General features: G+C 42.6%; 1 protein-coding gene across 2 annotated transcripts in view; it reads right to left on the bottom strand.

Moving 5' to 3' along the window:
• The window catches only part of AHCTF1 (AT-hook containing transcription factor 1), a 176,272-nt gene extending 163,309 nt beyond the window's left edge, over positions 1-12,963 (bottom strand). For both annotated transcript variants that reach the window (XM_056567149.1, XM_056567150.1), the window contains exons 1-5: positions 12,811-12,963; positions 5,025-5,154; positions 4,067-4,320; positions 3,796-3,976; positions 1,040-1,247 (exon numbers count right to left, since the gene is read on the bottom strand). In XM_056567149.1, the coding sequence (XP_056423124.1) occupies positions 1,040-1,247; positions 3,796-3,976; positions 4,067-4,320; positions 5,025-5,145 (764 nt within the window). In that variant the 5' untranslated portion in view covers positions 5,146-5,154; positions 12,811-12,963. The remainder of the gene's footprint in view (positions 1-1,039; positions 1,248-3,795; positions 3,977-4,066; positions 4,321-5,024; positions 5,155-12,810) is intronic.
• Positions 12,964-13,440: the final 477 nt, after the last annotated feature.

Here is a 13,440-nt window from a genome sequence, read left to right as displayed (position 1 = left end):
TAAATATGCTAACCAATATTTAAAAGTGCATGCTCATATTTGCTTTGACAAAATAGATGCTTCAAAAAACTCAATTTCAAGCTGTACTAAGCTGTACTGTTATTATACAGCTCTAATTACTCGATTCATTAAAAGTTATCCAGATGAAAATTTGAAAGTTCCCAGGGTAATGGTAAAAAATTTGAAAAATAATGTACTATTTTGCCATAAATCATCATCTGTCTTGCTGCTAAAAGCTGCTAGAAAATGCTGCTAATCCAGGGGTCACAAACTGGTGGCCCACCAGATGTTGCAAAACTTCAACTCCCAGTATGCCTGTACATGCCCAGACAGCCATTTGCTGCAGCTAATAGCAGTTGGGAGTTGAGGTTTTGCAACATCTGGAGGGCCACCAGTTTGAAAACCCTGCGCTAAGCTTTTCACTTAAAATTGACTGGGTGTGCACCTCTACTGCTCCCAGTTGTCTGTTCTGAACGAAGGCAGGAAGGTACATTTATTTTTATGTTTTACTGCTACCCTGAGCCCTTTTCTCTAGGCCTGTTTAACTGCTGTAAGAATTCAACAGTAAACACTGGCTAGATGTTTGTTGCACTCCAAAGCAAAAAAGTTAAATATTCTACACTGTTTGGGTTTAGTGAATTTTTTTTTATCCAAAAGCATTATATTGAAGGCAAAACTTTTTTTTATTTATTTAAGAAAAAAAAGGAATAAAAAAAATGATCCAGTTGCCCATAGTAATCAATCAGACTGCTTCTCTTATTTTCCAGAGGCCTTTTTACACAGGTTTTCATACATTTCTAAGTGTTTTATTCAGGTCATGTAATATATATGTGCACTGGGGGGAAATGGGAGAAAACATTTTAGTAGGGAAATCTGTACATAGATTAAAGTGCTTCAGTTTCTTCATAAAGGATCCTTGGATGATGTACTGTAGGCGCTTTTGGGATACAATTACGATTAAAATCTTTGTCTGGATATTATTAAAATTTACAAAGCACAAATAGAAAAAATTTTTATTAAAACATATCACATTACTTACTCTCGTCTTAAAGTTTTCATGTTCCATAAAGATAGGTACCCATCAGAAAATCCTACAGCCAGCTGGTTGGTTCTACTTATATAGTTGACTGTGGTTACCGTGGTTCCAGATGGGGCCAGTAACTGAAGACACAAGTGCCGTCTCTCTCTGTTAGCAGCTTCTCTAAGTTTAGGGATTTCTGCTGGAATCCCACTGATAACTTCAAGGTCTATAAAATAATAAAGTAATGAGTGTCAGTAACAACTTATTGAATGATAAAAGTGGGTTTAAATTCTATTACTTTCTTCAAAAGTGTTAATATTGTAAGCAGCATGCAGTACAGCAAAAGCTGCATAACTCCCGAGAGAGAAATAATATAGCTTGTGGTGCTACACTGTTTCCTTAACTCCCACTTACCTTTATGGAAGTTAAAGTGCATCTGTTACCTCCATTTGAGAGCTGCACACCTCAACATTTAGGGTTTTAGAAGATGAGACAAGGAGGTAACTTTACAAATTTATATTGCAACTTTTTTCAAATCCAGCTTAACTGGAGTCACAGCAGCACACTTCCTCCCGGGCGCCGGGTGAGAGTCAGGGCAGGGAGAAGGCATGCCACTGGGACTAAGCTGGCCTCAGACTGTTTGGCTGGATACGAAAACAGCTGCAACAGTAAATAAAGGTCTTAACCCATCTCCTTATGCCCTAAGGCTATTTTCACATAGCAGAGTATATTAATTGAGGAAATTTGACCGTGTAAACATAGCCTCACTGTTGAGTGTTCATCCCTACCTAGAGTGGAGGTGACAGATGCACTTTAAATACACTGTCTCAACCACCCCCTCCTCCAATACTACAGTAATTAGTTAAAGTTAGAACAACATTTGGGGAGATTTATAAAAAATCATGCAGAGAAAAAAAGTTAATCAGTTACCCATAGCAACCAATTAGATCACTTATTTCTAGGGGTAATTGGTCAACTTTTTATCTGCAAAGCATAAGGCTATCCTTCATATAAGATAGGGCCCGGGACTATTCATAGTATTCAGATTATTAGGCAGACTAGATGGGCCAAATGGTTCTTAACTGCCGACACATTCTATGTTTCTATGTTTCAAAGGTTTTGCTATATCTCCCCCATTCTTGGGTTCCGAGCTACTTATGTTTGCAGCAACCAGGTGAACTTTTCAGGTATTTAGTCCTGATTCAGGCAAGCACATCCAGGGTCGGTGCAAGGGATCCCGCAGAGTTCAAAGCAAGCTCCTGCAGTAAGAGAATAGAGCTACATGGTCCTGTGCTGTCACTGCAAACTGAGTTTCCTGTGTGTGGCTTCTGCATAACGCTGCTGGACACTAAAGAAATCACTGGAATGAGCGCACACCAGCAATTTGATAATGAAAATACAAAAATGTCCTTATTACACATTAATTCATATAAAGGGAAACATTTAAAAACAATTAAAATAGTCCAAAAAAGAGCATAGCACAACCCTGGGGAAGGGCCATGAACCCCCTCCCACAGGTAAGTGACCCCGTCTATAAGGGGTGGATGCCTAGTGACCCCGCAAACGTGAAGCAGTGCGCGTGAAACGTGAATGACTGTGTGATATTGGTATTGCCCTAATTATGACTTGTATTTATAGTGAAGGGAGAGACTCTTAGCACAACACCCCTGAGGAAGTCGCTTTGCGACGGAATGCGTGGGGCTCTGGAGTGACCCCGTCCTTTTCTGATATCGGATGTCCATCTCTGTCTCTCGCCTAAGTATTATTCAGCACTTTACTTATTGTCACATTTATTTTTCTATGCTTGAGCAGGACAGGTAATTGGGACATAGTGTTACTATTTGTCATCATTGCACTGTGTGTTTATTATAGACGGGGTCACTTACCTGTGGGAGGGGGTTCATGGCCCTTCCCCAGGGTTGTGCTATGCTCTTTTTTGGGCTATTTTAATTGTTTTTAAATGTTTCCTTTTATATGAATATGTGTAATAAAGAATTTTTGTATTTTCATTATCAAATTGGTTGTGTGCGCTCATTCCAGTGATTTCTTTTGTGTCCAGGTGTCATGTATGCTTTTTCACTGGAGCTGCACCCCCATACTTAAGATGTATTTAACGTATACATGAGTTGAGCCCCCCTATATCTAATTGTAGCTGCATAACGCTGCTCACACAGAAAGAGGAACCGCGGGGGAACGATGGAAAGGGGAGTGGTGTTTTTCTTTATTTTTTCTCATTATTGGGTCTGCAGTATGAGGGCAATGTGAGGAGACATGGCTGGGGGCAAATAGGATGCAATATGAGGGGCATTGCTAGGGAAAATATGTAAGGGGACATGGCTGGGGGTAATAGATTTCAGCACCTTGCAGATCACCTAGGAAAAATATAAAATCCAAACAAATCTCATACTTTGTTTTTTGTAAAAGTAACCCATTTTCATTTGGAAATCTGTTTAAGTTTCCAACTTTAAAGCATTTGTTGAGGGCATTAAAGTATTTTAGGTCTGCTTATTAAGTTTCTATTATTAAACCTTATTTACATACTATTTTGGCTGAAATTATTTTGTGTGCCAGGGCCAATTGATTATGCTCCTGTTTTAGTCCCTTGGGGAAGTTTATTTTTTTTTTAATATAATTTCCATACCCCTGTGGAATATCCAGTGGATATACCATAAACATTGAGATAGGTATATCCCTTTTATACACTTGGAACTTAACACAGTCTGTTATTATTGTAAAAAAAAAAAAAAAAAAATTAATTATGAAGTAAAAAATACCTGATGCCTCCAGTTCATCTTGATTGCTAGAAATATCATCTAGGCATAAATCAATAAGAAGAACATGTCCGACATCTGTAACCACAGCTGCAACACCAAAGAACCATCTTAGACTCTGGTGTAAATGCTGAGTGCTTGCACTGGCTCCTCCATCACTTATTAAGGGTTCAATAGCAGTTACCTAAAATTAAAAAAAAATTAAAAAATTTGGTTTAGCAAAAAATGCTTTTTGACAAACGATTATACAAATTAAAAGTTTTGAAAGACATACCGATCCAGGTAGCACAACTGCTTTAACTACTTTCGAAATTCCAATATCATACAAGCAAAGAATACTGCCTTCTGCTTCAACAAGGCCCACAAGTAACCCTGTTTTCTTCTGCCAGGAAAACTCTTTGACTGCCACAACGGTAGGAGGTCTTTCAGTCACTGTGCTAAAACAATATGCAGAAAGTCTTTCACTTGTTACAGAGTTGGTTACTTCCAGCTGGGGTCCACATGCTAGCCAAGCTAGCCCGGCTCTGCCTATATTAAAGAGAAAATAAATATATCAATTTCACTGAAACCTTTGCTTTTTTGTAAAATAAATGGGTTGTCCAGCAAATGACACCTTATTCCCTATCAACAGGATAAAGGATAAGTGTCTGGTTGCAGGGGATCTGACTGCTGGGACCCTTGCTCGAGCGAGTGCTGCAGAAAACAAGTGCGTCATTCATTTCACTGAGAGTGCGCAGAGACCAGAGTGCTGTACTTGGTATCTCCGGCGTTCCCATAGACGTGAATGGAGTTCGTGCCTTCTACAGCACACGCTCCTCTCAGATAGGTTGCTATTTAGATCATGGGGGGAAACCAGCGGTTGGACACTTATTCCCTATCCTGTGGGTAGGAAATAAGTAATCTTTCACTGGACGACCCCTTTTTACTTTCTAACTTTTATAGTTCTCTTTAGAGGTGAGCGAACTTACAGTAAATTCGATTCGTCACGAACTTCTTGGCATTTAATGACTTATCCTGCATAAATTAGTTCAGCTTTCCGGTGCTCCGGTGGGCTGGAAAAGGTGGATACAGTCCTAGGAAAGAGTCTCCTAGGACTGTATCCACCTTTTCCAGCCTACCGGAGCACCTGAAAGCTTAACTAATTTATGCAGGATAAAGTCATCAACTGCCGAGCCGAGAAGTTCATGAAGAATCAAATTTACTGTAAGTTCGCTCATCTCTAGTTATCTTACCTGTGGTAAATTTTGCACGCAATACAGATTCCAAGTTAATTTCATCCTCCCGAAGAGCTTCTATTGTGGTCTCTGGAAATTGCAGCAAACTGCTAGTTACTTGTGCAGCAAGATTTTGCATCTTATTTTCCTTTTAAAAAAAAAAAAAAAAAAAAAAAAAAAAGCCATTTTCAATATACGAATAGTAACTATATGTTCACACATACTGGATTTGCCTATAGCAAGTCAAACATTTACTAGAGGTTGGTTATCAGATATTTGACCCATCTAATGAAGCTGATCTGCAATTTTTTTTACATGGAAGTATCAAGAATTAGTGGCATACTGCTTTTTGCATTGGCACGAAAAAAAAAAAAACAAAAAAAAAAAACTGTGTAGATATTTTTTCCTGACTCATGTGCACAGGGTTACAAAAACCCCATTCACGTTTTTGATAAAAATTGGAAGTGAATTTTGGAGTGGAATACAGAAAGAAATACTCAGACCTTGAACAGCCTAAGGCTGTGGTTAAACATGAACTGTGTATTTCAAACAGAAAGTATAGACAGGACATATACAACCATAAATCACCATATCGAATACAGCTGCATGTCGCCCCAAAAGCTTCCACTGTAAAAAAAATTAAAATAAATAAAAAACCCTACAGAAAAAAATCCAAACCCCCTTGAACTTGTTTACTGAGTCAGCCAACACAACATAATGTGGCAGAGAGTTCCAGTCTCCTTGCCCTTACAGTGAAGAATTCCCATCTGTGCTGGTGTAGAAACCTTCTTTCCTGTAGAGGATGCCCCCTTGCCATGGTTACTGGCCTAGGTATAAAAAGATCACTTGTAGATCTCTCTATTTTGTGCATTCCATTGCACCATATTTAATTTTTTTCATAAATATTCCTATTGCTTGCTAACAAACCATTCAGATATTGCACTGTTCAGTAGTGGCCATATTCTTTTTCAAAATACTGCATCTGCACTCACTTAGTTATGTGTAGACAATAAGATAAAATGGAATACAACTTTTTGAGGTATTTTCACCTTAGTGACTACTTATTGCTAGGATATGCTAATACCACTTTCCCCTGCATAGCAGTGTTCCCAGTCACTCAGCTGTGCAGAAAACTACAGCCAACCCAATGCACTAGAAGGCTACGTTCCCAGGGCAGAATTTCCGTGCAGGATTTTGCATAAGAATTGATTTCAATACAATTCAACTGCACTGTGCAGAAAGCAGAATTTCCACGCCCGCAGTTTGCAGAATGTCCGCACGGAGATTCAGTGCAGCAGTAATTCAGTGCTGCAGCCCCTTTATTCTCCGGATGATGGGGTCCCACACTGATCATGGGGTGATGACATACTAGTGACATGCCATCACTTTATGACACTGATCACCATTTAAAGGTTCATACAAACTTCCACAGCATGCAAAATAGACTTCCTGTAGCTCACTTTTCGGCTTTGCTGTGTAAACCAAAATACTGTCCATAAAGTCACAATCATTCCAGCTGCCATAAAGTAGCATAGTACTGTAAATGCAGAGATTAAAATTGGTGAAGGTGAGCAACTGCTGCGGATGACCCCCTTATTTCACATAAAATAATTCTTGTGTTTCCCTGTGCATTCTCACATTAAGGCCTCTTCCACAATGCAGTTCCATGCTACATTTAACATGCGGCATCAAGAGACACAATTGCCCTCATTTACTAAGATTGTAGGTTATCGGTCTGTCTTTTTTTTGTCCTCTGCTGTTTTCCATTGGTTATTTACTATTTTATCTCACGGAGTGTATTTTTTTGGCGCAATAATTGGAAGGGACAAAAAACAAACAAAAAAACAACGAGTGAATAAAAAGCAGTGGCTCTTCTGGTCTGTGAGGAAAGAGACCACACCACCCAAACCAGCCATGCGCAGGGAACATGCAAGGATCAGGCAAACCTTATTTTTTTTATAGTACAAACCCATAGTTTTAGTAAAGAATTGAAAAAAATTATTTGGGTACACTTAAGGCATAGCTCAAATTTTTGACAAAAGATAATACATTTCAGATAAAAAATTAAAGTTGTACTCCGGTGGGAAACGATTGGCAAATTATTTATTTAAAAAAATCTAAAATCACCCCATGATTTATCAGCTGCTGTACGCTCCAGAGTGAGTTGAGTTTTTCTTTTCTCTCTGTCACACCACCTCCCATAGACTTGCATTGAGGGGCGGAACATGACGTCACACAGGGGGCGGAGGCGTGACGTCACACGTCGCCGGTAATCAGACTGGAGCGAACATGCTCCGGGGACTGATTTTAACTGGGGTGCTGCGTGCAAGATCACGGGGGTCCCCAGCGGCGGGACCCCCGCGATCAGGCACCTTATAAGATGTCTAAGCGCCGGAGTACCCCTTTAACTGCGTCTTTTTTCAAAAAAGGCGCAAAAATATTGTGCAAGCGTTTAAAAAAAAAAAAAATTATGCATACCACCTCTGCCTTAGAAATTGACATCCTACAACAAGTTCTAATGTGATTTTTCATTTGTGCAAAATTTATCAAAGTCTTGCGCCGTTTTAATAAATTTGGCCAATGAAGCCAAAACACAGCATAAAAAAAGCTGTGAAGTGACTGCACACAGACTCATTCATAAATCACCCCAATGTGTGTAAATATATACAGTAAGTCAAAATAGGTGATTTTATTGTGATGCATAACAAGTGACGAAAGCAGACACCCAGACTAAGGGCTCGTTCACACAGCCGTCTGCCCCCGTAAATTTATGCCCGTTCTGCAATCTTTTTGATATATTTTTTAAACAGGTTGCAAACGGCTGTAAAATAATCCCATTGATGTCAATGGGATTTTTTTTTTTACAATCCTTTATCAGCCATTTGCACCCGTTTCCTTCCTGTTCCGTTTTTTTGACGGGGAAAAAACGTTGCATTCAGTATTTTTTCACCTGTCAAAAAAATAACGGCATGGAAACTAATATTAAAAATTTAACATTGAAATCTATGGCAAACGGATGAGCGTATATTGTCATCCGTTTGCACACAGTTTTTAATATTCATTTTTCAACAGTTATTACTTCTGAGCATGATCAGAAGGAGTGAAATCAGCAAACTCTTGCTGCGCTGTGGGACTACTACTACTCCCATCATGGAACAGACTTGTTTCCTTGATGGGAGTAGTAGTTTCCAGGTTGCTGGAGTCTGGTGAGGCTAGATAAATGCTCATACTACTAGCCCCATCATGGAACAGAGTCTGTTCCATGATGGGGGTTGTAGTACATGGGCTAAGGGATTGATCGCACTGGGTCTCACGTCTGAGACCCCATGCGATCAAAAGTTATTAACCAGGGTAGTGGGTAGCATGGTCCGCAACCCTGCAATGTAGATCGTGTGTGTGTTTTACTTTCATTTTCAAATAACCCGCCTGGAGCCCTGAATTGCCGGCACAGAGGGGCCATTCAGGGCTCCCTGTTTTTTTTTTTTTAAAGGTCATTATTACGAGGATTGTAATGTTGCACTACACTATACTGTGTTCCCCGGCTGCCCTGATGTGCTTCCGGGGGGAATGATCTATAGGTAGTGCATCTGTGAATAGTATACTATCAGCAGCACATCATGCTGCTGGCCGGGAAAGGCAGCGCAATGCAAGCATTGCGCTGCCTTTCCCGGCCAGCAGCATGATGTGCTGCTGATAGTATTCTATACACAGATAGCGCTGCAAGGGATTTATGTATGCACTCGCTGGGGGACATATGTAATTGCAGTGGGGGGGGGGGGCATTATACATAGCTAGAGCAGCGGGGGGCATTATACATAGCTAGAGCAGCGGGGGGCATTATACATATAGCGCTATATGTTTGCCCCCCCATTGCGCTAGCTATGTATTTTTCCCACTGCTGCGCTACCTATAGATCTTGCCCTCCTGCAGCGCATAAGGGCAGCCGGGAAACGCAGCGCAATCTTTCCCCGGCTGCCAGTGTAGTGAAACATTACAATCCTCGCTAATGACTTTAAAAACCCCGCTGAGATATCCCAGCGGGATATTTAAAAATTAATGTAAAACACACACGATCTACATCGCAGGGTTGCGGACCATGCCACCCGCTCCCCTGGTTAATATCTTCTGATCCAGGGATGTGGAAATCCTATCGCCCGACGCACGGGACATGTAGTTCCGGGCATCGGGCAGGTGAATTTTTCATAGATTTAGCCCTGTATCGGGCAAGCAGGGACAGACCGACGTCCCCCTTATTTTTCTTTAATGCCGGTGTGAGGCGCAGGAGCGGATGCAAGTGTGCACCTCACACCGGCGCTCAGGGTGTATGGAGGGGGCGGCGGCCACCAGCTGATTTCAGTAGCCGGGTCCGCTGCTCAGAGCCCTCCACGTGCGGGAAAAAAAAAAATCAAACTATGGCTCGGTCATCGGTCCTCCCCGCTGTAGCTTCGGCAAACTTGCTCCTCCCCGCTCTAGCTTCAGCAAACTTCGGAGAGCAAAGGGGAGGGGCGGTCCGATTTTTTCACCTCACACCGGCGTGAGGTGAAAAAAATCAAACCCATGAAAAATTCGGCCCACGAGCGGAGAGGAGCGAGGGCAGAGCCATGGATTTGATTTTTTTACCACACGTCTGCCGGAGATGATTAAGCCCCCCCCTCCTCCCGGAGGATGGAGAGCTGCATAATACAAGACGACAGGGGGAGAATGAGGACGTACACAGCTCCTCCCCTCCCCCGTACACGGTTCCTCCCCTTCCCCTGCTCTGTCTACACAGGACCTCACTTATCACGGGGAGGTTTCAAGTTTGCATGGGGGAAAATACTGAGCAGTGGGAAGGGAGAGGACGTGTGTGTGTGTGAGGAGACATACTGCACGGGCTGGGGTTTTCACCTCACACCGGCTCAGGTGTTGTATATGTATGTAATGTATGATTGGGGGGGGTGTATCAGTGGCAGGTGTATGTATGATGTGTGCATATGTATGGTGTGTGTGTCATGTGTATATATGATGTATGTATGTGTACGGTGTCTGTGTGATGTGTGTCTGATGTGGGGTGGGCAGCGGCAGGTGTTTGTATGATGTGTGCATATGTATGGTGTGAGTGTATGTGTGATGTGTGTATATGTATGTGTGATGTGTGTATATGTATGTGTGATGTGTGTATGTAATGTATGATTAGGAGGGGTGTATCAGCGGCAGGTGTATGTATGATGTGTGCATATGTATGGTGTGTGTCTGGTGTCTGTGTGATGTGTGTCTGATGTGGGGTTGGCAGTGGCAGGTGTATATATGATGTGTGCATATGTATGGTGTGAGTGTATGTGTGATGTGTATGTGTGATGTGTGTATGTAATTTATGATCTGGGGTGGGCAGCGACAGGTGTATGTATGATGTGTGCATATGTATTGTGTATGTATATATGATGTGTGTATGATGTCTCTGTATGTGTGATGTGTGTATGATATGGGGTGAGCAGAGGCAGGTGTGTGTATGGTGTGAGTGTATGTAAAGTATGATGTGGGGGGGGGAGGAGCGGGTGTATGTATGATGTGTCTGTACATATTATGTATATAATGGATGATGGGGGGGGGGGGGGGGGGAAGCAGCAGCGGGTGTATTTGTGTCTAAGTACGTACGTACGTATGTAATGTATGATATAGGGGGCAGTGGCCAGTATATGTGTATGTATGATATGTGTATGCATGTATGTATGTTTTGTACAGGGTGGACTGAGAAGTGTTGCCGCCAGTTGTGCTATCTAATTTTTTTAAATTTATTTTTAGTGGCTTCTGGCCACTCGCAGTAAATTGCACCCCCAGAATCCCGCCCCCTTCATACTCGCCCGCAGACCAAGAGCCCCACGGATGCACGTAAACACGCCCGAACAAAAACTACAACTTCCAGCATGTTGCACCGTAACCTAAACTGTAGAACTATAAAGTGTAACATGCTGGGAGTTGTAGTTTTTGTTCGGGTCAGCTGCATCAGGTCATGCTGGGTGTTGTAGTTACTAACTGCAACTCCCAGTATTCCCCGACACAGCATATGGCTCTGCAGCTGATATGAACCAAAGCTACAACTCCCAGCAGATTACACAATAACCTTAACTGTACTACTATACAGTGCAACATGCTGCAACACCCACACAACAATAGGCTGTATCAGGGCATGCTGGGAGTTGTAGTTATCTAGTAACTAAATGAAACTTTCAGCATTTTCTGACACATAAATTAGAGTAAATAAAATGCACCACACAAACTGGAGAAGCAGACCCCCCCCCCCCATTAACACAGCGTTGGACAAAGCATCCATGTATAAGTCCCTATGAAGACTGAAAAATAGTGCGTATATATGTGAATGAGCCCCTTTCCTAATAAAAGTTCTGACAATAAATGGTTCCGATAAAAACTACAGATCACGGCACATAAGATTACCCTCATACATCCCTGTATATGGAGAAATTGGAGTTATAGGGGTCAGATGGGGGGGGGCTTGCCTCTGGTGTAAAAGGAGCTATCTACAGCTCTCCGGCCGCTAATAGCCTGGCATGCTGCGATCACCGTGGCCGCTATTAAACCATTAGATCACCGCTGTCTAAGTTGACAGCAGTGTCTAAAGGGATCTTATAACCATCCCTGGTGATCTAGTGGTGGGGATCGTACTATTTTGGTCGAAATTATTTTATCTACCAGGACAAGTAGATTGTGTTCTGCTTTAGTCCCTTGGGCAAGTAGTTTTTTTTATTTTTTATTTCCACACCCCTGTGATCACATTAGGTCTCAGAAGTGAGACCCGGTGCATTCAATCCCTCAGCCCCTGTACTACAACCCCTATCATGGAACATACTTTGTTCCATGATGGGGGTAGTAGTACAAGCACTAATCTAGACTCCCAGCCGCCTGCAGACTCCCGCAGCCAGGGAACTACTACTCCCATCATGAAAAGAAGTCTGTTCCATGATGGGAGTAGTAGTAGCCCCGGCTGCAGGAGTCTGTAGACAGCTGATACTAACTGATGCAAACGGATGACACTAAATGGCATCACTTTGCACCCGTTAATAGAATGGTCCGTTTAGGAGGCAATAACGGACAAAATCTAGACGGGGACAACGGCTGTGTGAACTTAGCCTAATAAAGATCACACTACTACACTACAGAAGCATTGGCTGATAGGTGACTGTCAGGGCAAGGTGCACACTGCCTGCTGGAGGGGCAGCGAGTAGATCAAGACATCAAATGTCCCAATGCATTAGCAGCATTAGGGCAACGATTCCCTACTTTTCAGGGCATGACGGGAGTTGCAGTTCAGCAACAGGTAGAGCCACAATATGGGGAACATACATGGGGCAATATATATATATATATATATATATTAGTGATTAAATCTGGATTACTTTGGCACTTTATGTTCTTAAATAAACTCCCTAGTGCTGGGTTTCCCAACCAGCGTGCCTCCAGCTGTTGCAAAACTACAACTCCCAACATGGCCGGACAGCCAAAGGCTGTCTGGGCATGCTGGGAGTTGTAGTTTTGCTACAGCTGAAGGCACACTGGTTGGGAAACCCAGCACTAGGGAGTTTGTTACTGCAGAGGACTGAAGGATGTCTGTGTAGCTCAGAGACTCGAAGGAGCCAGAACAGAGGGATTTCCTATATAGTGGAGGCCTGAAGAGAGGTCCCGGCAGTCTGACGAGTCTCTCATGCCTGACAGTGCATGGCAGCGCACAAGGACTACACGAGAGGACAAGCTGCGCTTCCCCGGGCCACAACACACATAACAAACGAAGCACAACAGGCTTCCCGCTCACCGTTAAGACTATCTAGCAGCAGCCGCCTCGCATATAGTTTCTAACGCCAATGTCACACTGCTAGCAGGCCTGTTACACACACGGGAACATCACGGCCACCATCTCTGCAACGAAAGCTCCGCCTCTTCCGGTTCCTGTATTCGACGCCACGACGTAAGGGAAAAGTTCTCCGCAGAGCATTGCGTGACGGCGGAAGACCGGGGCGTGTCTTCCGAAGTGTTGTTTGATTGGCTCGTTTGGTTTGAGGGGGCGGGTTCTGTCGTAGGGACGTCAAAGAGTGCGTCGTCCCGCTAAATTAGAACGTTCAAATCACAGCAATGGCGGGAAATCGTCATTTGTATGTGGGCTGTCATTAAATAGGGCGGCTGCTAAACTTGGGATGGAACATCTCATACGTTTATTTAGGGTTTACCGTAATATAAAACCAGGTAATTATATAGTAGTATATGGGTCATGGTGTTAAGGACTCAGGGTTTTTCAGTTTTTGCACTTTCGTTTTTTCCTCCTTACCTTTTAAAAATCATAACCCTTTCAATTTTCCACCTAAAAATCCATATTATGGCTTATTTTTTGCATCACCAATTCTACTTTGCAGTGACATTAGTCATTTTACCCAAAAATTAATGGCAA

This window comes from Hyla sarda, chromosome 3, assembly GCF_029499605.1.
Source record: "Hyla sarda isolate aHylSar1 chromosome 3, aHylSar1.hap1, whole genome shotgun sequence".
Taxonomy (NCBI): Eukaryota; Metazoa; Chordata; class Amphibia; order Anura; family Hylidae; genus Hyla; species Hyla sarda.
This window is presented reverse-complemented; position numbering and strand designations above follow the sequence as displayed.